The 25,494-nt window shown below is 63.2% G+C and overlaps 1 protein-coding gene across 4 annotated transcripts; it reads right to left on the bottom strand.

The window, feature by feature from the left end:
- Window positions 1–13,575: 13,575 nt before the first annotated feature.
- On the bottom strand, window positions 13,576–23,707 carry ADAM11 (ADAM metallopeptidase domain 11). Of its 4 annotated transcripts, XM_058858208.1 has the most exons (27): window positions 23,555–23,707; window positions 22,079–22,269; window positions 20,686–20,762; window positions 20,276–20,342; window positions 19,735–19,820; window positions 19,537–19,657; window positions 19,401–19,449; window positions 19,247–19,314; window positions 18,868–18,942; window positions 18,707–18,778; window positions 18,021–18,187; window positions 17,859–17,943; window positions 17,685–17,775; window positions 17,544–17,595; window positions 17,302–17,401; window positions 16,953–17,024; window positions 16,766–16,858; window positions 16,577–16,657; window positions 16,446–16,496; window positions 15,828–15,891; window positions 15,662–15,761; window positions 15,469–15,588; window positions 15,220–15,388; window positions 15,031–15,145; window positions 14,492–14,582; window positions 13,999–14,016; window positions 13,576–13,697 (listed from the first exon to the last, which is right to left on the bottom strand). In XM_058858208.1, the coding sequence occupies exons 1-27, from the start codon at window positions 23,610–23,612 to the stop codon at window positions 13,682–13,684; spliced, it is 2,349 nt and encodes a 782-aa protein (XP_058714191.1). In that variant the 5' UTR covers window positions 23,613–23,707; the 3' UTR covers window positions 13,576–13,681. The 4 variants fall into 4 exon arrangements, with proteins under 4 accessions (XP_058714191.1, XP_058714193.1, XP_058714190.1 ...); XM_058858207.1 differs by lacking the exon at window positions 13,576–13,697 and having other exon boundaries at window positions 13,834–14,016; XM_058858209.1 differs by lacking the exon at window positions 13,576–13,697 and having other exon boundaries at window positions 13,834–14,016; window positions 19,591–19,657.
- Window positions 23,708–25,494: the final 1,787 nt, after the last annotated feature.

The raw sequence follows: 25,494 nt of genomic DNA, 5'->3' as shown, positions 1-25,494 counted from the left end.
AAATCCAGTGGATTACTCCAGTCTGAGTGAGATGGCTTCTTTTTTCCAGCAATAGAATATGGGGGGGAGGGAGAGGGATATTTAATGATTTGTCTTAGGGCCACAATTTGGAATTTTTATACACTTTTATACACTTGTCACTAAAGAGTCAGCTCAGAATTACCTGTGCCTGCCGTGGGAATCACTCTGCAGGGACGAGAACAATCACCATAGAAAAGGGAAAACCCACCAAGTTGGGAAGTCAGACCTTGGAAAGGGTGGCAAAGAGGGAAATGTGCATTTCTGCACACGGATGAGCAGGCGGGCAGTGCCCAGTGAGCTGTGCAGGATTTGCTGCCCCAGTTGAGGCACGGTGCCGCGGTGGCACAGGGACAGCCGGGTGTCCTGGCTGGCACCGCGGGGCTCCGGGGAGCGCCCCGCTGTCCCCTCGCTGCCAGCCTGAGCCCGGGCTGCGGAAGGAGGCTTGGAGTGTTTGTCCTGGGTGCAGCTGGCAGGGAGCTGGGAGGGAGCTGGGTTCTGTTCCGGAGCCTTGGAACAAGGGCTGTTTGTCCGGAGCGAGGAGAGCGGCCGCGGCGCTGCCCTGCTGCCAGGCTGCTGGGGCAGGAGGGGTGGGGGTCACCCAGGCCAGCTCCAGCACCAACAGCTTCTCCTTTCTCCACTGCCAGGGCACCCGAGCAGTCCAGCCACAGCCTGGGACAGGAGCACGGGACAGGGGATGCCTTTGCCAGCTCCAGGCCTGGGAAGGGCAAGAGCAGCCTGAGCCACGCCAGAGGTTCCAGTGCAGGCATCACCGGGACCTGGGCTCCTGCTCTCCCAGACCCTGAACCCCCTGCAGGCTTTACACTCATGGTTATCCCTGTGTGAGTCCCTGCAGGCAGCCAGCTCAACCTGTGGTTTTAGGTACAGCAACCTCTGTTGAACAGTGAATTCACACTGAGAGGGTCTGAAAATAATTTAACCACAGCTGAAAAAGTGGATACAGCTCCAGTACTCTGCCCTGGTGACACATTTGTGGGGCAGTGGTCTGGTAGAAGCCCATCCTGTGATGGTTGTGGTTGATCCTGTGCTCAGGAGGAGAACCAGAGGTCAAAGCTGGGGTCACACACAGGCACTGCAGGCTCGGCTCAGCCGCCTGGGCAGATGTGCAGAGCTGCTGGAGGTGCCCCTGGGTGTTTGTGGCCTCCAGCTGCCGCTCCAGGAGGGAGCAGAGAGGGAGCAAAGCAGCTCCCAGGGGTCTCTGTCACATCTGCCAGCCCTGGGCAGATGCCTCGGGTGCCTGAGGACCTCTCCCAGCACCACACGTCTAGACGTGATCCCAGCGGAGGCTCTGTGGTGCCTGCTGACAGCTTCACCTCCCTTTCCTCTGCTGGGAAGTGAGGCTAAGGGTACTGCCAGGATGAGATCCTCTCTGCAGAGTGATTTTCCCTTTGGAAGCATAGGTTGGGTGTTAAATATTGTTAACATTAAATGTTCCTACCTGTAGTTCAGCTACGGTTTTGTAGCAGCTTGTATGGAAGTGTTATATTCCTGTAGCTTGGTTTGTTAATAATTCAGCAATTCCTGGTCCCAGGCACACAATTTGCTGCTGTGAGGTTCCATCCAAAGGAGCTGTTCATCGAGACGTGCTCGGTGCCCGATCCCTGTGAATGGGACGTGCTCAGCTCAGTTCCTGTGGAACAGTTCCTGAAGGACAGATCTGTTTGCATGAGTGAAATGATGTTCTTTAATCCATAACTCAGTGTATTCCACCCTCCAAAGCAGCAGGGGAAGGAGCTTGGGGGCTTCTGCTCTCAGGGAAATTGTAATTTGTTTTCTCTGTGTCAGAGGAGGCTCCAAATACCAGTTCATCATTGCTTGGGAAATGACATTTTGTTTTCTGCAGCGTGACATTATCGCTGTTGTCTAAATTCCATGTTGATAGCTAGGGAAAAATGTCTTGGAAGGAGGATTTAAAGGCATCTGATCAGTGCTTTTCAGGACTCTGGAGCCATTTCTGTGCAGGCCAGGTTTTGCTGTCCTCTTCCCTTTTATTTTTATTGACCAGGATGTTCCAGTGACTCTGGCAGAGGATGTGGATCCCAGGAGAGGAACCGTGGGGATGGTGACACCGAGCCCTTCGTGACACCGAGCCCTTCGTGACACCGAGCCCTTCTCCCGTGCCTGAGCTGTGCCTGGGGCTGCCCCAGGGCCTGGATTCCCTCTGTGGGGTGAGGAGTGGCTGAGCTGGAGCAGAACAGGAGCTGGGAGCTCCCTGTTCCCCCAGAGCCCCAGCAGAGGCGAGTGAGGCTCTGGGGGAAGCGATTTCGGGTCAGGTTCACACCTGGGCATTGTCTGGAACAGGCTCAGCCAGGAGGTTCCTCTCGGGATTCCCTTGGCAGTCAGGATCCCAGGGATTCCTCCAGCCAACAAACAAACACTGGGGTGGTTTAGCTCTGCTGGGAGTGTTGGGAAGCACCAGGGTGGCTCCTCAGCTCTAGTCTTGCCCTCATTTAAAGATCTAAAATGATTGGAGTTCCTTCTTTTTCCCCTGAGTGTTTTTTATATATTCCCATTTATGAATGTTTGCAAGGCTTTTTGTAATTTTTTCAATAAAACTGAAATCACCTGAAAACCCATGATCAACAAACTTTTAAAAAAGTTTGTTCTGTACTGAAAACAGCTTTGGTAACACACCAGGGCCCTTGTGAGAAGAGCAGGACACAGGGAATGGCTCCCAGTGCCAGAGGGCAGGGCTGGATGGGATATTGGGCAGGAATTGTTCCCTGGCAGGGTGGGCAGGCCCTGGCACAGGGTGCCCAGAGCAGCTGGGGCTGCCCCTGGATCCCTGGCAGTGCCCAAGGCCAGGCTGGACAGGGCTGGGAGGACCCTGGGACAGTGGGAGGTGTCCCTGCCATGGCAGGGCTTGGCAATGAATGTTCTTTAAAAAGGTCTTTTCAACCTAAACCAGTATAAACCTATATAATATGTATAATATAATAATCTCCTGCTCTCCTGCAGGCACTGCTGCCTTCAAGAGAGTTACTGGACGTTTGGGACCCTTGCAGTGCCAGGAAAAGGTGGTGACCAGAATTGCTGCTGCTGCAGACAGGTAAGAACAGGTGTGAGTGAGGAATTTGGGAGCAGGGCTGGGCAGGTGTCAGGGGACACACATGGACAGGAGCCTGGCAGGGGTAAGAACCTTCTGTACTACAAACCCAGGTGTGACTGTGTTTCAGGGAAAATGAGTTTATTGAGTGAAATGCAGGGGGAGAGGCAGAGAAAGGAGCAGAGGATGAGCCCAGTGGTGATGCTGAGCAGGGTCTCCCCACCTGATGCAGGTTCTCACTGCACGTGGATGCTGCTGGGAACACGGTGCTCTGCAGGTGTAAAATACCCACCTCACCCGAAAGGATGGAAGTTTGGTGAGAGAGAAAGAGCAAGTGGGATCCCTTGGCTCACTCAGAGTGTGGGATTTCCAAGGTACCCCAAAGTTTCCTTTGGCAGGGTGTCCAAGAGGTGTCACTGTGTCCCTGGGGATCTGTCCCCTGTGCAGAGGAGGGGGGACAGTCCATGGCTGGGAGGGGATGGGCTCAGCAGGGTGGGATTTAATGGCTGGATGTGGCACTTGGTGCTCTGGGTGACAAGGGGGTGATGAGTCCAAGGCTGCACTTGATGCTCTCACAGGTCTTTTCCAGCCTCAAAGATCCTGTGATTCTGCAAAATCCTGGTTTAATTGTTGGCTCTAAAATCTGGTTTCTTTTCCCCTCTTGCCTTGCTGAGCAGCTGGATGGAGCAGCTGCTGAGTTTTTAACAAAACAGTACATTGGGATGCTCTGCAGTGCTCAAATTTAGTAATCTTGAGTATTTTGCTATCCAGTGAGGGAAGGGGAGAATTCCTGTGAAGAAAAGAGATCGCAGAGAAAGTGTCACAGCCAGAGCAGGGTGAGGAGAGAGTTCCATAAACTTCTGTGAGCTGGAGGCTGTGGCACCGTGGATATCCCAGAGAGGAGAGCCAGGACCTTGAGGGACCTCAAACCTGATTTAACAAACTGCTCATTCTAGTTGCGAATTTAAATTCTCAAGGACTAGGAAGAAAAGCTCAGGAAATGGGGAAACAAACCTTCCCTTTGTCAGCTGCCAGTTTAACCCGGCAGCCCGGGGCCGGTGCCCCGGGGGGAGCGGGAGCTCGGCTGATGCTCTGCCAGGGTGAACCGGGATCCCGGGGGGAGCGGGAGCTCGGCTGATGCTCTGCCAGGGTGAACCGGGATCCCGGGGGAGCGGGAGCTCGGCTGATGCTCTGCCAGGGTGAACCGGGATCCCGGGGGGAGCGGGAGCTCGGCTGATGCTCTGCCAGGGTGAACCGGGATCCCGGGGGAGCGGGAGCTCGGCTGATGCTCTGCCAGGGTGAACCGGGATCCCGGGGCTCCCGGGGACCGCACGGAGCTGCCGTGACCTGGATTTGAACCGTGATGGTTCATTCCCGTGTGAGCGATCAGCCCCGGGCTCCGCCGCGGCCGCGCAGGGGTTAAAGCCGGGCTGGGAGCTGGAAAAGACGGACGAGGGATGCAGACAGCCCTGGCAGCAGGAGATCGCTCCTTAAAGGGCATCGGGAGATGATGTTGTTCGGTCTAGCCTCAACACACTCCGGGAATTGGGAACTGGGAATCGGGAACTGGGAATTGGGAATTGGGAATTGGGAACTGGGAATCGGGAATTGGGAATTGGGAATTGGGAATTGGGAATCGGGAATTGGGAATTGGGAATTGGGAATTGGGAATTGGGAACTGGGAATTGGGAATTGGGAATTGGGAACTGGGAATTGGGAATTGGGAACTGGGAATCGGGAATTGGGAATTGGGAATTGGGAATTGGGAATCGGGAATCGGGAATCGGGAATTGGGAATTGGGAATTGGGAATCGGGAATCGGGAATTGGGAATCGGGAATTGGGAATTGGGAATTGGGAATTGGGAATCGGGAATTGGGAATTGGGAATCGGGAATTGGGAATCGGGAATTGGGAATCGGGAATTGGGAATTGGGAATCGGGAATCGGGAATTGGGAATTGGGAATTGGGTTTCCCCCGTTTTCCCGGGAGATCTCCGCCCTCCCTCCGGAGCTGGCGGCTGCTCAGCCAAAGTTAAAGGACACCAAAGCCTTCAGTCCTGTTTCCGGGCCATTGGCCGGTGAAAACTCCTCCTTTCCCGGTGATCCGGGCTCTCGCAGGCGCTGCTGTGAGTGCGCTCTGAGCCCTGAGCTGCCCTTTGTCCCCAGCGTGTGTCCGGCTCCATCCGATCCCCGGGGCATGGCCCGGTGTCCCTGGTGCTGCTCCTGCCCTCTCCTGGGTCCCTGAGCTGAGCTCGGGGCTCAGCTCCTCTTTCCTTTCCCCGGCACTGAGTGTTCAGCGCTCCCCGAGCAGGGGACGCTCCATCCCCGCTGCTCCCATGCCCCTGGCAGGTCCCTCCCCCTGAGCTCCTCAAACCTCTGAGAATCCTTAAAAATGCTTTGGGGTTTGACCTGAGTCTGTTTTGTGGGAAGCTCGAGTTTCTGGTGTCCTCATTCTCTGCAGCTGAGGGATCCCCTCTGCTGGCAGGAATCGGCTCAGGGGTCACTGCTCAGAAAAACGTTTCAGCTCAGGTATCTTGACCTGAAAGCTGAACAATCCCAGCTTTCCCCTGCAAATTCTCTGAACTCTGGGTAACTCTGGGTGTATTATCACAGGACTTTCAGCAGGTGAGGGGATAAACTCTTCAGTGGTGCCTGTTGTGACAGGACAAGGGGTGATGGTTTTGTATCGAAGCAGGATAGATTTAGATTAAATTTAAGAAAGAAGGTTTTTATTTCTGGGAGGTGAGGCACAGCACAGGTTTTCCAGAGGAGCTGTGGCTGCTCCATCCCTGGAAATGTCCAAGGCCAGGCTGGATGGAGCTCTGAGCAGCCTGGTCTCGTGGAAAGTGTCCCTGCCCCTGGCAGGGGGCTGGAGTGAGATGGGCTTTCAGATGATCTTAATCTTCTGTGATTCTCTGATCAGCCCGAATTGCTCAGCAGCACAACCAGCAGGGAGCCTGGGAGGTCACTGCAGTCACCACCACCTGTTGGCTTTGCCAGGCTGCCACAAGCCCTCGCTAAAGCTCCTGTGACCCTTCTTCCTAATCCATTGTACAGCCTGCCTGGCTCCTCCTGGTCCTCCCAGAGGTGGAGTCACCTCCACTGTGGATGTTCTGTGCCTGGCAGAGCCTTGGCAGCTGGGTGCTGACTCTCTCCTTCCCCCCATGCCTGGTTCTGGAGTGCCCTGTGGAGTGTCAGCTCCACGTAAGGCGTGTGGAGCCAAGAGCCTTTCCCCAAACGGCCTCTTTCCCGTGCATGGGTTTGTTTCTTGTTTCCATCTGGAGCCTGAAGAGCAAAATCCCCATCGTGGGCGAGCCAGAGCTTCCACCTGAGGTGTGCTGAGCTTCTCCATGGTGACAAACCCGTCAATTTCCCTGAATTTTCCATGTATCAAATAAAGCCTCGACTTGGAGAGGCACAGAGAAGATGCTCCATCACAGAGCACCCTGTGCTGGGACTCTGTGAGAGACCCAGAGCCTCTCCTCTCCTCTCCTCTCCTCTCCTCTCCTCTCCTCTCCTCTCCTCTCCTCTCCTCTCCTCTCCTCTCCTCTCCTCTCCTCTCCTCTCCTCTCCTCTCCTCTCCTCTCCTCTCCTCTCCTCTCCTCTCCTCTCCTCTCCTCTCCTCTCCTCTCCTCTCCTCTCCTCTCCTCTCCTCTCCTCTCCTCTCCTCTCCTCTCCTCTCCTCTCCTCTCCTCTCCTCTCCTCTCCTCTCCTCTCCTCTCCTCTCCTCTCCTCTCCTCTCCTCTCCTCTCCTCTCCTCTCCTCTCCTCTCCTCTCCTCTCCTCTCCTCTCCGAACCTCTCCTCTCCGAACCTCTCCTCTCCTCTCCTCTCCTCTCCTCTCCTCTCCTCTCCTCTCCTCTCCTCTCCTCTCCTCTCCTCTCCTCTCCTCTCCTCTCCTCTCCTCTCCTCTCCTCTCCTCTCCTCTCCTCATTTTGCACCAGAAACAGAGGGGGCACAGCTGGATGATGATGTCACAGGTGGCACAGCTGGATGTTGATGTCACAGAGGGGGCACAGCTGGATGATGATGTCACAGGTAGCACAGCTGGATGATGATATCACGGGTGGCACAGCTGGATGATGATGTCAGAGGTGTCACAGCTGGATGATGATGTCAGAGGGCACAGCTGGATGATGATGTCACAGGTGTCACAGCTGGATGATGATGTCACAGGTAGCACAGCTGGATGATGATGTCAGAGGGGGCACAGCTGGATGATGATGTCAGAGGGCACAGCTGGATGATGATATCACGGGTGGCACAGCTGGATGATGATGTCAGAGGGGGCACAGCTGGATGATGATGTCACAGGTGGCACAGCTGGATGATTATGTCAGAGGGCACAGCTGGATGATGATGTCACAGGTGGCACAGCTGGATGATGATGTCACAGGTGTCACAGCTGGATGATGATGTCACAGGTAGCACAGCTGGATGATGATGTCACAGAGGGGGCACAGCTGGATGATGATGTCACAGGTGTCACAGCTGGATGATGATGTCAGAGAGCACAGCTGGATGATGATGTCACAGGTAGCACAGCTGGATGATGATGTCACAGGTGTCACAGCTGGATGATGATGTCAGAGAGCACAGCTGGATGATGATGTCACAGGTAGCACAGCTGGATGATGATGTGAGGTGTCACAGCTGGATGATGATGTCACAGGTGGCACAGCTGGATGATGATGTGAGGTGTCACAGCTGGATGATGATGTCACAGGTAGCACAGCTGGATGATGATGTCAGAGGGGGCACAGCTGGATGATGATGTCACAGGTGGCACAGCTGGATGATGATGTCACAGGTGGCACAGCTGGATGATGATGTCAGAGGGCACAGCTGGATGATGATGTCAGAGGGGGCACAGCTGGATGATGATGTCCCACTCTGTTCCAGCATCATTCCTGGAGCAGGAGGCCCCGGTTCCTGCAGCTGTGGGTGTGGCTGGAGCGCTGTGACCAAGGGGCAGCTCCTGTACCAGGCTGTGCCAGCCCTGGGAGGGTTTCTCAGCTGGAATCCCATTGTCCTGCTCTGTTCATGTTCTTTTACTTGCATGGCAAATCAGGACGTGGTTGTGAAACTGCTTTTTGGGCTGTTCTTTCCCTCACCTGGGAGACAGCCCCATGGATCCATGGATGTCCCCCATGGCTCACACCCTTCAGGACATTTCCCATCTCTCCACACTGCAGAGCTGCTTCCCGACCATCTGATGTGTCCTCTGCTCCCAAGGTGCCCCAAACACCCCAGCTCTGGGATGAGGGAGCAGCCTGAGCCTCCCTCTGCTCTCCAAGCTGCTGCTGCTCACGTGGAGCCCCCTCACCACCCCCAGCCTCAGCCACGACACCTTCCCAGGGAGCCCTCCAGGGCTTTCGTCCTTGTGCTCACCCCAAAAGCGGCGTCTGCCTCGTTAGATTAGAGCTGGAAAATCGTGGCCAGATGGTCGATCATCAGCTTCAACAACCAGAGGAGTGGGGATATTTTAGGTTCGAGGGTTTCCCATTATGCAATGGCACAGACACAGCACGGGGGAGGCGTTGGGTTCTTCTTTTTTTGCGTTTACTAATAATGAGGGATTTGTTTGGATTTTTTTTTCTCTTAAGTTCAGGGTCTTCAGCAGGAGTCTGATGAGGAGCAGCTGAGGGAGCTGAGGGGGCTCAGCCTGGAGCAAAGGAGGCTCAGGGGGGACCTTCTGGCTCTGCACAAGTCCCTGACAGGTGGGGGTCGGGCTCTGCTCCCAGAGAACAGGGACAAGACAAGAGGAAATGACCTCAAGTTGTGCCAGGGAAAGTTTAGGTGGGATATTGGGAAAATTGCTTCTTGGAAAGGTGGTCAGGCATTGGCACACCTGCCCAGGGTGGTGGAGTCACTGTCCCTGGGGGTGTTTAAAAACCTGTGGCTGTGGCACTTGGGGACCTGGGTCAGTGGTGGCCTTGGCAGTGCTGGGGAATGGTTGAAATCAGTGGAGGGCTTTTCCAGCTAAACAATTCCCTGATTCTCTGATCCCAGCACAAAAACAGGAGACTGTGGATTCTCCCATGGTTGCTGTGGTTGAACTTTTACTGCAGGTGCAGTGAAAGTGGTGGGTGAGGGTTGGAGATCAGAGCTGAGCACAGGAACTGTCCCTGACTGAACCAGTGAATTAGGAGAGAGAAGGAGCTTGGGGACAGGCACAAATGACTCTGTGCCTGGGGCAGCCGTGGAAAGGAAAGTTTGTGATGGAGGGAAGGGGCAGCCTGGGCTGTTGGGTGTCTCTGGGCACCAGACCTGCCGCCTCCTGCAGCTTTTGTGGCCCTGGGCAGTTGGCCAAGGACCATCTCCCTTCTGCCAGACACTTCCAACACATTGTGGTGTCCTTGTGCCCCAGCCCCTGGCAGAGGAGCCCTGCCCTGATCAAGAGCTGTGGGTGTTGTATGATCCTGCAGGGCAGCACGCTCAGCTGGGCCCACTTGAATTCATGTTTTTTGCCCTCCTGACCCTGAAGATTTTGAATAACTCAAGATTCAGAAGCAGCCGGTGCATCTGGAATATTTCTGACTCACTCATCGTGCTGGTATCTTGACACCAGCCCAAAATAACTCCTCCTGTGGATGGAGCAGAACTGCACCAAACCCCCCACGGGGGCAGAGATGCCCCTGCAGCCACATCAGGGGACAAACAGCCCCATTTGCTGCCGTCCTCCGCCTGCTCAGGAGGACACAGGGGGGAGGGAGTCCTGGTGCAGTCCCCCTGCTCACCCCTGGTCACTGCCACAGCCCGAGGCGCCTCCAGCCTCTTCCTCACCCCTCGCCCCGTCCTGCCGCGGGGGATAGAGCAAGAGGCTGATGGTGATGGCTTTAATAAGGTGAGCTGGAGCCAGAGAGACGCTCCGGCTCAGGGCTGGGTGTTCTCCCGAGGGAGCAGCACCCCGAGGTGCTCAGGCACCCCCGGCAGCCCCGGCTGGAGCTCGGCGTCATCCCCGCAGGGATCTGGAGCCGGTGTGTCCTGCCACCCACCGGGGACACCACAGCGAGTCCCTTCAGGGCTCCACAGGGCGAGGGGCACCTCCAGCCCGGCTCGGGGGGCTCTGCGGGAGGTGCTCACAGCAGGAATTGTCCTGAATCCTGCCCCTGGTGCCCGGCGGGCAGAGAAGGGGTGCCCCAGGGTTGAGCAGCTCCTGTGTGACCCCCTGAGCAGGACCCCGAGCGGGGACACGCGTGGCCCTGGAGCGCCCTGGAGCGGCTGCAGCGCGCCCAGCCCGGGCTGAGCCGGGAGAGCCCTCTCCTGGCCGGAGAGCGAGGAGGAGCCGGGGAGCCCCGGGATCCGCCCGGAGTGCCGGGGAGCCCCGGGATCAGCCCGGAGTGCCGGGGAGCCCCGGGATCAGCCCGGAGTGCCGGGGAGCCCCGGGATCAGCCGGGAGTGCCGGGGAGCCCCGGGATCAGCCCGGAGTGCCGGGGAGCCCCGGGATCCGCCCGGAGCCCCGAGGAGCCCCGGGATCAGCCCGGAGTGCCGGGGAGCCCCGGGATCAGCCCGAAGTACCGGGGAGCCCCGAGATCTGCCCGGGATGCGAGGGAGCCCCGGGATCAGCCCGGTGTGCCGGGGAGCCCCGGGATCAGCCCGGAGTGCCGGGGAGCCCCGGGATCAGCCCGGAGTACCGGGGAGCCCCGGGATCTGCCCGGAGTACCGGGGAGCCCCGGGATCTGCCCGGAGTGCCGGGGAGCCCCGGGATCAGCCCGGAGTGCCGGGGAGCCCCGAGATCTGCCCGGAGTGCCGGGGAACCCCGAGATCTGCCCGGGATGCGAGGGAGCCCCGGGATCAGCCCGGAGTGCCGGGGAGCCCCGGGATCTGCCCGGAGTGCCGGGGAGCCCCGGGATCAGCCCGGAGTGCCGGGGAGCCCCGGGATCAGCCCGGAGTACCGGGGAGCCCCGGGATCAGCCGGGAATACCGGGGAGCCCCGGGATCAGCCCGAAGTACCGGGGAGCCCCGGGATCAGCCCGGAGCCCCGAGGAGCCCCGGGGAGCTCCGGCCGTGCCGCCGCTGGGGCTGTGCCGGGCCGGCTCCAGGGGAGGATGCTCCATTCTCACGGGTCCCGCTGGGAGTTGGGGACCTGTCCCCCAGTCCCCTCCTGCCAGGGATTGCTGCCAGGACCCTGCAGCCTCACCCAGCTCAGGCTGTCCCTGGGATGGAGCGGGGTCCCTGCGCAGGGACTGAGCATCGCTGCGGTGGGACAGGGAGCAGCCACCCGTCCCCACAGTGCGACAAGGTCCCCAGAGAGTGACACTCGCTGTGTGCCATCATCTCCATTCGGGGAGCCGTCCTGGGTGGGTCTCCTGACTCAGACATGGAAATCGTGAGGGACAGGCCAGGGTGGAAGGTGGGACATGGGGAAGACATCAGTGGGACGAGCTGGAGGGATCCAAGGACCAGAGCATCCTCACAGATGAAATCTGTGGAGCTTCCCGCCTCCCTGCCACCCCACGCGGGTGAGAAGAAGTGGAGCCCCCATCGTTTTCCAAATCTTTATTGTAAATAAATTCTGCGACATTGCAGGAAGCGGCCGAGCCCGGAGCCGGGACCGAGCCCGGAGCCGGGACCGAGCCCGGAGCCGAGACCGAGCCCGGAGCCAGAACCGAGCCCGGAGCCGGGACCGAGCCCGGAGCCAGAACCGAGCCCGGAGGCAGAACCGAGCCCGGAGCCGGGACCGAGCCCGGAGCCAGAACCGAGCCCGGAGCCGGGACCGAGCCCGGAGCCGAGACCGAGCCCGGAGCGGCTCCCAGCACGTGCAAAGCGGGAGCTCGAGGCCGGGCGGGCGCGGGGGTCCCGCCGGGCCCGGCGGTAGCGGAGCAGGCGGTGCGGGGTGGCGGCGGTGCGGAGAGGGGGGGACGGGGACCCCACCCCGCTGTGCTCGTCCCCGGGACGGGACGGGGCCCGTGGGAGCAGCGGGGGCTGGGGGGGCTTTGCTCTCTTGGCTCTGGAAGCACCGGGTGCCCCCTCCCCCCCCCCGCCCGCCACGGGCCCTCCCGCCCTGACAGCGTTAAAATCATTAAGAAAAATCCCAGTATTTATATATATATATACACATATATATATATATATTAATGTCCCCAAACCCAATGACAACGGTGGCTTCTTGCTCTGAACCAGGGGTGTCCCCTCGCCTCGGGGAGCACCCCAGCACTGTGACTGTGGCAGCTGTGGGGACACTGTGGTGACAGTGATAGAGATGGGGGGTTGATCCCACACTCCACGGTGGTCCCAGGTCCCCACATCTCCCAGTGCTGATACGGCACACGAGAAGCCGCCTGCGAAGCCAGGGGATGTCCAGCCACCCCCTCCTGCTGTCACCTCCCACCTCCCACCCTGTCCCCTGGGCTGCCACCGCAGCCACGGCATTCGTGGGTGCCCAGTGGGGCTGTCACACCGGGCTGGGCGCCACCACACGCTTTGGCCATGGCTGGGCTTGGGGACACCCTTGGTCACTCTCTGTCTCCATGGCAAAGGGACCCAGGGTGGGCAGGGACACCGGGCAAGGAGGGGACACAGAGGGGACACCCTGACACTGCCATGGACAATGGCTATCATCCCCCATTGTCCCCGTGCTGAGTGTCCCCGGGAGTGTCCCCACACACACACACCGGGATGTGTCACCAAGTGTCACCAGGGATGTCCCCCCTCCATGCTGAGTGTCACCAGTGGTTAAAGGGACCTGTGTGGCCCCCAGTGCTCCGAGGTGCTGTGCTTTGGGTGGCTCTCTAGAGCCACCCCATGCAGGGTGACATGTGCCACGTGCCACAGGGAGAGGGTGATGCCTCCCCACAACCTGCCAGGGGCTGGGGGACGCCCAGTCCGGAGGGAACGGGTGCCACAAGCCTGCCCTGGGGCTGGGGTGACAAGTGCCACCCAGCAAGCAGCCCTGTGTCCCCAGCCCAGGGCTCACCCTGTGCCCTGGTCCCCCCGGGGGACCCTTCTGTCCCCCCCCAACTCCAGTGTCACCAGTTTGGAGTTCGCCTGCCTGAGTGGGGAAGCCTTGAAGGAGAGCTGTGCCTGTCCCACCTCTGGCCACTTCGGGGTCCCATGGCTTGGGGGTGCAGCCATGACACGGGGGGAGAATCTGAGGGGACAAACCCCACACGGGGCTGCTGAGCTGCTTTGGGGGGCCGGGGAGGCACATCTGGGGGTGCAGGACTTGGCCCCCGTCGGACCCAGCCCAGGCACGGGGGTGGCAGGGACACGACTCCAGGCCCTGAACTGGGAAAGGGCACTGGCCTCGTACTGGGGACACTGGCCTCGTACTGGGGACACTGGTCTGGTCCTGGGGACCCTGGCCTGCCTTTCGGGGTGCAGGCCCCCGGCTGGAAGATGCTGCTGGAGGGCAGGGGGGGATGTGGGGCCGGGGCTCCCCGCTGGCCCCTCGGGTACATTCATTCATCCAGTGCCGAGTGCCGCCAGCCCGGGGGGGCCGGGGGTCCCCGTACATTCGTGGCGGTGCGGGGGGGACCGGGGGGCGGTCCCGGTGCCACCCCCCCGCTCTCCTCCTCGGCTGGACCCTCGGCAGCGCCGCCCCATTTAATTGCTGTTAATGAGGCGCTGGGGGGGTGGGGCAGAGCGGCCCCGCTCAGGCCCCCCCGGACCTGCAACACAGAAGTGGGGTGCGTTTAGTGGGGGGCTGTGACAGGGGGGTGACACATGGGGGGACACTGAGCTGAAATGAGCCAGCACCGGGGGGGGGGCTGCGGCCAGGCCCCCCCAGCCGCTGCTCCCCTTCAGCCGAGGGGGCACAGAGATGGAGACAGCACGGCCGGACACACAGCACACGGACAGACGGGCCCGGGGGCTCCCACGCCGTCAGGCTGCCGGACGGTGACGGTGACAGGGACGGTGACGAGACGATGGGGGGGACACGGTTACACTCCCTGCTGCGCCGGGTCGTACCTTCCTCGGCGGATGTTCCTTGGGGGGGTGGCAGGGGGAGAGGAGAGGAGCATTAGTGCCACCCCCGTGTCCCCGCTGTCCCCCCTGCTGTGTCCCCCCCACCCCCGTGTCCCTGGTCCCACAGGCAGCAGCAGTGTCCCAGTGCCAGGCAGGAGCACACACGGGGGGGCCACCGACACAGCCCCCGCCCCAGCACCCCATGCTTGGGGACAGACACGGCCACGGGGTCCGGGTGACAGTGACACCCCAATGGCACATGCAGGCGGGGCAGGCAGGGCCAGGGGTCAGGCAGGGGCTGGCACAAGGGACCAGGCAGGGTCAGGGGACCAGGCAGGGCCAAGGGGACCAGAGGCCACACGGCAGGGGATGCCCAGCTGCGGGGACTGGCAGTGCCCCGGCAGGGCACGGCCTGGCCCTGGCGCGGTGACGCTGTGCAGAGGGGACGTGGCCGGTGACAGCAGCAGAGGGGACGAGCCATGCGGTGGCTGCTTACTTAAATCCCCAGCCTGTCCCCCCTAGGACGATGGCAGCCACCAGCACGGCCCCCGCGATGGAGCCGATAATGATATTGGTGCCACTGGGACCTGTGACAGACGGGACAGGGAGGAGGGGACAGGGTCACACGTCAGTGGGAAGGGGACGTGGGGACATCGCCCCAGGGATGCCCCAGTGCCATGGGGACTCGGGAAGGGGACAAACCCAGCCACAGGGAACATGTCAGTGGGGAGGGGACAGGGGGACACCAGGGCACAGCCCCAGGGTTGTGCCGAGGGGACCTGGGAGGGAGGCAAACCCAGCCACAGGGACCTCAGTGGGGACGGGATGCGGGGACACGGGGACACAGCCCCAGGGATGACCCAGAGCCGTGGGGACCTGGGAGCGGGGACAAACCCAGCCGTGCCCAGCTGAGCTGCGGCACCAGGGTGAGGGGGACACTCTTGAGCCCCGGTGTGGCTGGGGACAAAGCGGGACAGGTCAGCCTGCGTGGCCTGGGGACAGCAGGGAGCCCGTGTCCCCCGCGGGCACACGGACCCTTGTATCGCTCCGTCTCCGCCGTCAGTTTCGGCTCCGGGATGGGGTCGTAGACGCTGCAGTCCTTCCCCGTCCACTCCGCCCGGCAGATGCACTTCCCCTCATTGCTGCAAACCTGTGCGAGGACGGCGTCACCCCCAGCCACCGTGACCCCCCCGAGTGTCCCCCTGTCCCCGCCGCGCCCCTCACCCCGTGGTCGAAGCAGATCTTCCCGTCCCAGCTGCCGGGGCAGGAGCTGAAGTTAAAGGCGGTGGCTGGAAGGCATTTGCGGTCGAGACAGAGCATTCCGGGCCCGCAGGGCGTCCCGTCCTCCACGTAGCTCAGGTCCGAGCCATCCACCAGCTGCACGTGGCCGCCCCTGTGCCAGGACAGCCAGGGCGGGTGACACCGGGACCGCTGCGCCCCGGGGCCGTGCCGGTGCCACGGCAGCGCCGATACCTGCAGTCCACGTAGCGGTTCTGGTGGTAGAAGGTGGTGGTGGCGATCTCCCCGCTGAGCTCCCCCAGCCGCGGCGACCCCGAGATGTTGGCGCAGAGGAGGAAGCCGCAGAGGACGTCCCTTCAAGGCAGCGGTGGTGTCACCAGGAGGGCGGGTGGCACCGGGAGGGGCCGGGGGGACAGGGGTCACTCACTGCTTGTTGCACTGCAGCCAGCCCAGGCCCTCGCGCCCGCAGTTCCCCCGCTCCGTCCCCTCCACGTTCAGCTTCTCGTAGCAGAAGCGCTCGGCCGAGCCTGGCAGAGAGCGAGTGTCACCTGCTGGTCACCCCCGCTGTCCCCCCAGCCCAGGCCAACACTCACTGCGGCCCCACAGCGCGTTGCACTGACGGTCCCGGGTTTTGCAGCGCCCGCCGTAGCATCGTCCCTGCGGGGAGCGGAGAGGGGTCAGGGCTGGAGGAGGCTCAGGGGTCCTGGAGGAAGGTCAGGGGCTGGAGAGGGGTCAGGGGGACTGGGGAGGGATGATGAGGCTGGAAAGGGGCTCACACACGTGCTGCAGGGAGGTGCTGCAGGGACAGCGAGCCCCCCACATCCCCCCATGGCTGGTCCCAGGAGCACTGCCCCGGCTCATGTGGTGCTGGGATCAGGAGCCACATGTGTGCAGAGCCACGGGACAGCAGTGGGGGCTCAGAGCCCCCTGCTAACCCCAAAACCCACAGCCACGTGTGTACGTGTGGCTCAGCTGTGGCTGCGATTGCTGACAAAAAGTCACAGACTGGTTTGGGTTGGAAGGGACCTTAAAGCCCATCCAGTTCCATCCTCTGCCATGGACATCTTCCACCAGACCAGGCTTCTCCAAGCCCCGTTCCTGTCCTCGGACAGTCCCAAATGCACCTCCAACACACACAAGCCCCGATGCTGGAGCCCGTGGGGATGTGCCCAGCCCCAGGGCCGTGTCCCACCAGGCTGGGCTGCACTCACCTGCTCATTCTCACAGAAGTATCCATCCAGCTTGTGGAGGTTGGGGGGACACTGTGGGGACATGGAGAAGAGGCTGGGTGATGCCACAAGGCCCCACAACATGTCCCACCTGTCCCCCCGGCCCCACTCACCTGGCTGGAGTCCCCGGTGCAGGTCTCAGGGATGTCACACTCGTTCACAGCCTCCCGGCAGGACACGCCACGTGGCTCGTACTGCCCGGGGCACAAACCCAACCCATCAGGAATGGGACAGGACTCCACTGAGTCCACATCTGGACCCTGGCCCCCCCCGAACCCCTCTGGATGCTCCCAGCCCCGCACCTTGCAGCCCTTGCAGCAGAGCCCATCGCTGCACATGGCGTCGTGGGTCAGGGTGCACTTCTTGCAGCAGTTTCCCCCGCTCCTCGCACACTCCTGCCGGGACAGCAGCCGGAATCAAGGCCATCAGCCCCCTGGCAGCCCTGGTAGCCCCCCGGAGCGGGGGGAGCAGCCCCCTGACCCTGCTCACCGCCAGCGAGCCGCAGTCGCACTCCTCTCCTGCCTCCACGAAGCCATTGCCGCACTCCGGAGGGTCCAGGAGCTGCCGGGACCGAGGGGGGGACATGAGACAAACACACGAGAGCTGCTGGGGACCCCTGAGCCAGCTGCTGCCATGAGCCCCCCGAAAGGGCATCACATCCCCGGGGAATGGCAGCACCCCCGAACTGCAGCCGGGCCCGAGGCTCCTCCCGCTCTGCGAGCTCAGCGCCAGCGCCTTGGCTGTGGCTGGGGACACCACGAGTCCCGAGGGACCCCAGAAGCCACCCCCAGAGCATCGCTCCCCACTGTGACCCCCCGAGGGGTCGGGGGGTCGTTACCTTCAGGGGTTTGTTGAAGAGGCAGCTGCCGCCGCCGTCCTGCAGGAACTGGTTGTACTCATCGATGCTGCAGCGAGAGAACTTCCGCGGGAGGTAATACCTGTGGGATGGGGGTCACTGTCACATTGTCACACCGTCACACCCTGCCCTCGCCCGGGGGCACTGCCAGACACCCGGAGCCGGCAGCGGTGACACGAGGTGTGGCGGGGGATGTGGCAGTGCCACCCCGAGCGGGCACCCACCCTGTGTCCTCCATGATGCAGCCCAGCCACGAGTCCGGACAGCGGCAGTCCCCTGGGAGGACACGAGAGGGCTGGGGGTGCTGACTGTCCCTCCGCCAGCCTGGTGGCACCGCGGGGTGTCCCCCCCGTCCCCGCGGGTACCTGCGGCCGTGCGGTGCTTGTTCCACATCATGCCCACGTTCTGCCCCAGGGTCTGTGCCAGTGTCACCGCCATGGCCGCCACGTTGCCGTACTGCCCGGGAGGGACGCGGTGTCACCGCAGGGACCCCCGTCCCTGTCCCCAGCCCCCCCGCTCGGGGGTCTCCCCGCACCCACCTCGTTGACGCCCCCGGCGCGGGCAGGGGAGCAGATGCCCCCGACAAAGGCGGTGCCGCTGCGGCTGCTCTGAAACGTCCGACCCCTGCGAGGAAGAGGATGGTGGGGACGGGGGACGCGGTCCCCGGCCCCGGGGGGGGGACACGTGGCCACGGCGCTCACGAGAAGAGGTGGACGGTGTCACTGTGCTCTGCCAGCCCCTCTCGCCGGTATTTCACAAACTCGTTCAGGGTCTCCAGGGAGTCTTGCCCCACCCGGATCCGGTCCTCGGCCGCCCACGTCTCCATGGCCACCAGCACGATGCGGGTGTTGAGCTGCTCCTTGTAGATCTGTGGGGACAAAGGGACGGTGCTGGGGACGCGCCCCCTCCCACGGACAAACCCAGCAGCTACTGGGGATAAACCCCCGTGGACAATTTCAGGAGCTGGGCACACACGGCCGGCACCAGGGACCATTCCCCGGGGACAAAGCACCGGTGGGACAAACCCGCCAGGTGCCAAAGGGAAAAAACAAGAGTGAGACAAACTCCCTGGGGCCAAACTCTCAAGGGATCAACCCAGCAGGTGCTGAGGATCAACCCTCCGGGATAAACCACCAGGAACTAGGGACAAATGCCCTGGGAACAAATCCACCAGCTGCTGGGAACAGTCCCCTCAAGGATAACCCCCCCAGGGACAAACCCACCAGGGTGGGGGATAAACCCTGTCCAGGAATAAGCCCAGTGGGGATAAATCTCTTGGGAATTAAGCAGAATGAAGTCCCCAAGGGACAAACCCATCAGATGCCGGGGATTAACCTTCCCAGGGACCCCCCCCCCGGGACAGGTTCCTTCCAGGGACCCCCCTCACCATGTCAGCCAGGTTGACCACGGACTTGGCGAAGTTGCTGGTAAGAACTACGGACTTTCGGAGCTGCAGGAACTGGGGGGCACAGCAGGGGCCAGGTTGGATTGAGGGGGCCAGCCCGACCCCTCACCGCCCCCGCCAGCCCCGGGAACCCCCCCGCTCACCAGCTGATGGTCATTCACCACGGCCAGCTCGATGTACTTGGTCTCGCTGTGCACCGTGTGCTGGGCTCGGCGGACCTGCAGTGGGGACCCGCGGCTGAGCTGGCACCGACACCCGAGTGGGGCTCCTGACCCCCCCAGGGATGTTTGGGATACGGGAGAGCCACTGGGTGGTTTTGGGATGCAGCCACGCATTCCGGTGGGTCCCCTGGACATCCCCGAGCCCAGGCAGGAACAGCACCCTGCAAACACGACCCTAACACCCGTGGAGGAGCCTGGCTGCACCCCCGGCAGACAGGCGAAAATCAGCCTGGGTCAAGGACATTGTCCCCTGCCCGTGTCCTCTGTCCCCTGCCCTGTGTACCCCGTTGTCCCCACTAACCTGCCGCCGCCGCCGCAGCTTTGGTATCCCACCAGGGACACGCTGGCTCAGCGCAGGGAAAAGGCAGCCTGGAGGGAAGGGACAGAGGAGGTGGGACACCAGGAGGCCACTGAGGCCACCGCCAGAAATGGAAGAGCTCTGTGAGAAGCCTCACCCAGTCGGGGGCAGCTGGGGACGCGCTGGACGATGTGTGGCCGCAGGCCCTGCCGCGGGGAGAGCTGTGTCACAGCCATGGGAGGGGACTGCCACGTCCCCGTGTCCCCATGGCTGTCCCCAAGCCACAGCCAGACCTGTACAGCTGCCTTGGGGCGCTCGGGCAGGCACACGGCAGTGCCAGCGCTCACCTGCCCGTGCTCGGTGCCCGCCTGGGGCTCGATCAGGTACGTGGCTCGGCCGTCCGAGAAGACCCCGCTGCAAACAGAGATGTGCGTGTGGGGGTGCAGAGAGGTGCAGCCCCCCGGCCCCCCTGTGGGCAGTGGGGTACTCACCGCAGGCCCTGGCAGCTGGAGAGAGCGGCGAAGGAGCGGGGCTGCCCCCGGATCCGGCCCTGGTAGTAGCAGTGCTCCCCCGCGCCCTGCGCAGCGGGGACGGGCGCTGAGCCTCGGCTCCCGCCCTGCCCGCACCCCCAGGGACCAGGCTGGGGGTTCTGGGCTTCGGTGCCAGGCACCCTCAGGCTGTGCCTGGTGCCCACAGCACCCAGGGACCCCCCTCGAGGAGCAGCCCCCAGCCCCATGGCAGCACCCCGCAGGACAGGGGTACCCAGGGCAGTGGGTGGGGGCACGCTGAGCTGCTGGGGACCATTCCTGGGGTTCTGTGGGATTTATGAGCTGGCCACCACAACCCCTGCACCGGCACAGCATGGCACAGCATGGCATGGCAGGGTTTGGCACAGCATGGTGCAGTGGGGCACAGCACGGCACAGCGTGGCATGGCAGGGTTTGGCACAGCGTGGTTTGGCACACCTTGGCACACCTTGGCACACCTCGGCACACCTTGGCACACCTTGGCACACCTTGGCACACATCTTACCGTGCTGTGGCTGCCGTTGCTGCCCGCGCCGAGGTGCCGCTCCACGTAGTGGGAGGCGAGGAGGTGGCTGCCGGGAGCAGGTGGGGGGTGAGAGGCCGTGGGGTGGGGAGGAAGAGGAGGAAGAGGGAGACGACAGCAGCCATCCATGTGCAGGGCACCACCCCGGTGTGGGAGACCACCCACCATCCATAAACAAGGAGTCACCCCAGCATGGGACCCCCCCAGTTTGGGAGGGCGCTGACATCCCGTGGCTCCCTCTCCCTCCGCTCCACATCCCGGCTCAGCCCCCACTGCTGGGATGGTTCTGCACAACTCCCCCATCCCCGAGCACCCCCAGCTCTTCTCCTCCTCCCGGGGGGCACCAGCAGCCCCAAGGCGGCCCCCCCTGCCAGGACCCCCGGGTCACTCACTGGTTCAGCCGGAGATCGAGGGTGAAGGCTGAGCCGAAGGCACGCACCATGAAGCTCACCTGTGCCAGGTGCAGCCCCTGCAGGACAGCCAGAGCTGTCAGCTCCCCCAAAAAATTCATAACTAAAGTAATCATTTAAACCCCAACCTAAATACGCAGCCTGTGAAGATGCACTTTTTTTTTTTTTTAACCGAAAAATTCAGCATAAAGGAAAAAAGGAATGATGGGTTTTTTTTCCTTAAACCCATCACCCCTGGAGCACTGGGATGGCACCTGGGTCCCATCTCCCCCTCCGCGGGTGCCGTGCTGGGGTGGGGGTGCCGGAGGGTCCCCCCGGGGCTGGGCCCAGCCCGGCAGCGGCAGCCGAGCCTCCGCTTCTCCCGCCCTGCGGCGCCGCCGTTCCTGACCTAATTCCTGCCGCCGGCAGCGGGAGCCGAGCGCTGCGGAGCGGCCTCAGACCCGGCAAACTCGGCGCACGGGTGAGAGCCCGGCACCGGCTGCGGGTCCCTCCGGTGCTTCACACGGGGAGCGGAGGAAAAACCAAACCCATCGTGGCGTGCCCTGCCCCCTTGCTGGGAACCCGGGGCAGCTCGGGATGAGGACACAGGGATGAGGAGCCGCCTGTCATCACAGGGAGAGGATGCCCCTGGCCCCACCGCATCCCTGGGGTCCTGCAGCACTGCCGGAGAGGGCTCTGCCGCCGGGACCGAATTCCCCAGGATCTCCGCTGCTCCCTCCTGCCTCCACACCCTGCCTTAACACCTCCCTGGCCCCTCGCCAGCGCGGCGGCTGCCGCCGCTTCCCGGCGTCCGGCGGTTTCACTCGACGCCGGGTGTAAATCACCTCTGCGGCGAGAGCAGCTCCTCATCTCGCCTTCATCCGGCGCGGACGGGGATCGATGGGCGCCGGCCCCGGCGGCTGCCAACACCGCAGCTCCCCCGTGCCGGATGGGGCTCGTGTGCTGCTCCCCGAAACGCGGGGACCGGCAGCGATGGGGGGAAGGTCACGGCCCGAGCCTGGGGTGCTCTGGGGAGCAGCACTGGGTGGGACACGGGGGGCCGCTCCCACGAGTCTGGATCTGCCCTTGCCGGACCCACGAGCCTCCTCCCGTGGGAGCCCTGCTCGCCACCTGCCCGCTCCCGTTTCATCTCTCCCAAAACCCGCGCGCCACCGGTTCCCAGATTTAATGAGATTTTGCTGCACAAGTCAGTGTCCCCCCGGGGAGGACGGCAGCGGGATGTTCCCGGGGGGGATCAGGGCTCCAGTTCGGGATGCCGGTACCCACGCACACGCTGGGGTGTGGCTGGGCCGGTGACGGCGGAATCTGGGGACCTGGACCTGCCGCCTGCCAGGGGCCCGGGAAGGGAGCGGCTCGGGGGCTGTCGTTCACTTACGGGTCCTCCACCTCCTCCTCCTCCTCCGGGCTCATGTCTGACTCTGGTGTCCAGCTGATGCTTTGAGACTTCTCCGCCCGAGCTCTGCCCCACCAGCCTGCTGGGGTGGGTGATTTGGGAGACCACCCGCCCTTCCTGCCATGCGGCCCGAGGGAGCCTCCGTGGCAGCGCTCCGGCCTGCGCGGCAGGACCTGCGGGAGAGGGACAGGGTCGCGGCCACCCTGGGGGGGGTGGGGGGACACGGGCCTGGGGGGGAGAAGGGATGGAGACACAGGGGCCTGGGGACAAGGGGACGTGGAGCACTGGGGACGAGGAGGGACAGGGAGATGAGGGCACGCAGGGGTGGGAACACGAGGGGACAGAGTCGGTGAACATGCTCAGGGGGTGGCCCAAGTGTGGCACTGTATCCAGAAGGGGACACTCATGTCCTGGATGGGATGCCCAGGGAACATGGAGGGTGGGTACAGGGATTGTCCCAGGGCGGGCAGCTGGGGAACATCCGGGTGCGCCGGTGTGCCCAGGAGGGGACACCCAGCAAGCACGGGCTGGGAGGGGTGCCCAGGGGAGGGGGGTGACCAGCAGGGGAATAAATCTGGGAGGGGAAGCTCAGGAGGTCTCAGATACAGTGGCACGTCCTGGAGGGGACACACAGGGGACACGGGTGGCTGATAAAGTGGTGCATCCCCGAGGGGGGCATGCAGGGGAGAGGGGATTCAGAAATGCCACCACACCTGAAGGAAAGGTTGGGGAGGGGGAATCGGCACATCCTGGACGGGACATGCAGGGAAAAGGGGGGAGCTGGAATGGGGACACATCTCAGAGGGGACACCCAGGGGACAGAGAGGGCCAGGATGGGGACACCACCGAACGGGAGATGGAAGACTGGTATGGGGACACCCCCCTAGAGGGGACAGCAGGGCTGGTGCAGGGACACCTTTGGAGGTGACAGCCAGGGGACACGGGGGGTGGCCGCTATGGGGACACATCCCAAGGGGACGTGGAGGGCTGCTGTAAGGACGTCTATGGGGCATGCAGGGAACGGGGGAACCGAGATGGGGACACATCCTGAAGGGGACACGGGGGGCTGCGTGCGGCCACCTCCGGAGAGGGAACACGGCGGGGGCCACTGCGGGGACAGCGCGGTGGAGGGCGCGGGGCCGGGGCAGGAGCGGGGCCGGGGGTGGGCGCGGGGCTGCGGGGCCGCTGCGGGGCCGGGGCAGGTGCGGAGCCGGGGCTGCGGGGCCGGGGCCGGGCAGGTGCGGGGGGATCGCGGGCCCGGCCCCTCCCGGGGCTCTGCGGGGCGGCGCTGCGGAAAAATGTGTCGATGCAGCGAAAAAGCCGCAGCGGCGGCGGCGGGGCCGGGAGCGGGGCGATGCGGGGCCGGGAGCGGGGCCGGGAGCGCGGCGGGCGCGATGCGGGGCCGGGAGCGGGGCCGGTACCGGGGCGATGCCGGAGCGGGAGCGGGTCCGGACCTACCTGCCCGCGGGGCGAGCGAGAGCAGCGCGGCCAGCAGCCACCCCCGCAGCGGGCTCATGGCTCCCTCATGCTCCGCCAGCGGCCGCGCCGGGCCCGCCGCGCCGGGGACCGTCACCGTCCCGTCCGGCCCCCCCGCCCCGGGCCGGGCCGGCAGCGCCGCCCCCGCCCCGCCCGCACGCGGCCCCGGGCCCGCCGGACCGGACCGGCACCGGCACCGGCAGCGCCGGCAGCGGCACCGGCAGCGCCGCCCCGGGCCCGCCCCGCCCCGCCCGGCCCCGCCGCCCCCGGTACCGGCCCCTTCCACCCTCCCCGCCCCGGCTGCCGCAGCGCCGCTGGCACCCGCGGCACTGCAGCACCGGAGCCCCGCTGGCATCACCCCCGGGCCGGCAACACCTCCCGGCCCGTACCGGAGCCCCCCGGAATGGCACCGGAGCCCCGGGCCGGTGCTGGGCACCCCGCACCAGCAGGGGCTGGAGTGGAGCAGCCGGTGCCAGACCCCTCCCAGCCAGGATCAGACTGTGTGCCCCCACCCAGGACAGGAACACCAGTATGAGAACTCCCCAGTCAATACTGGGAACCTCGAGACAGAATCAAACCCCCCTCAGCCACTGCTGTCCCCCCTTCCAGCCAGGGCAGGACCCCCACACCGGTACCAGCCCCTCCAGCCAGTCCCAAACCCTCCCAACACCAGTACCGGGCTCCCCAGCCAGCACAGGGCCTCCAGCTGGGATTGGAGGTCTCCAGCCTGTACTGCATTTCCCTCAGCTGGTACCGAGTCCCCGACTGGTCTCCAGTCCCCAGATGGTTCCCAGAGCCCCTACAGATTGTCCTGGTGCTGCCAACCAGTACCAGAGCCACAATCAGACACCCCCAGCTGGGACTGGAGCCCCCAACCAGCACCCGCCTCCCAGCTGGAACCAAGCCCCTGACTGGTGCCAGGGCTGGTGCTGGCTGTGGGAGCCCGGCTGTGGATGGAGCCGGCAGCTCCAAGGGGATGGTGCTGAAACCAGGGAGTGCTGGCACCCACAGCACCGGGGACACGGGGCCATTCTGGACTGTCCCCAGTGGGTGGGTGATGTCACCCAAGGGTTCTGTGCAGTCCCCACTCTTGGGGAGCACCAGAACCAGGAGTCCTTCTCTGCTCTGATTTTGGGGGATGCTGCAATGCTGTGTTTCCTCCTGGTGGTAATGGAATGATTTTATGGAGATGAATCCCAGTAAATTCCTGTTTGTTGCAGTGGGAGCAGGGGAGAGCAGCATGGAGGGTGACACAGCTCATGGGGGGAGGCAGCACAGCCACAGGCCCCTCAGGAGGGGCTGTCCTGGAGGGCACAGACTCACAGAGGGATGCACCAACCATCACAGAGGAGGGACTGTTCCCTCAGGACTGAGGGTGGGACACAGACCTGGAGACCACCAGCCCCAGCTCTTCCTTCTGGGGGTGCCCAGGGCCATCCTTGGGCTCAGGCTCCCCGTGGAGGGCGATGGGCAGCCTCTGTCTGTGTCTGACCAGGGGACAGGGGCTCAGCTGAGTCACCACAGGCTCCAGAGAGGGGAGGATGCAGGGGCTCCAGTGGCCCCAGCTCACCCCAGAGGTCAGCTGCCCTGGGAATGCCCTGAAGCTCCCCCAAAAGAGAAAATTGGGGAAAACTGGGCAAACTGAGCAAACTCCCAGTTCACATCCCTCACCCTCCTCCAGGACAATCTTTTTGGACCTTTTTGTGTTACCACTCCAAGTCCCTCTGCAGCTCAGCTTGTTCCCCTCAGAGGCATCAGGAACCAAAACCTGAGAGGCAGCTGCACCTCAGCCTGCTTTGAGCAGAGGATGTGATGAGGGTCATGCTCAGACTGGGGGGCTCAAAGCCCCCCCAGGCCGTGTGATGGGGGCTGCACTCACACTCAGGGACATCTGCAAAGGGGGCTCTGGGGGCTGCACAGGA

This window comes from Poecile atricapillus, chromosome 27, assembly GCF_030490865.1.
Source record: "Poecile atricapillus isolate bPoeAtr1 chromosome 27, bPoeAtr1.hap1, whole genome shotgun sequence".
Taxonomy (NCBI): Eukaryota; Metazoa; Chordata; class Aves; order Passeriformes; family Paridae; genus Poecile; species Poecile atricapillus.
This window is presented reverse-complemented; position numbering and strand designations above follow the sequence as displayed.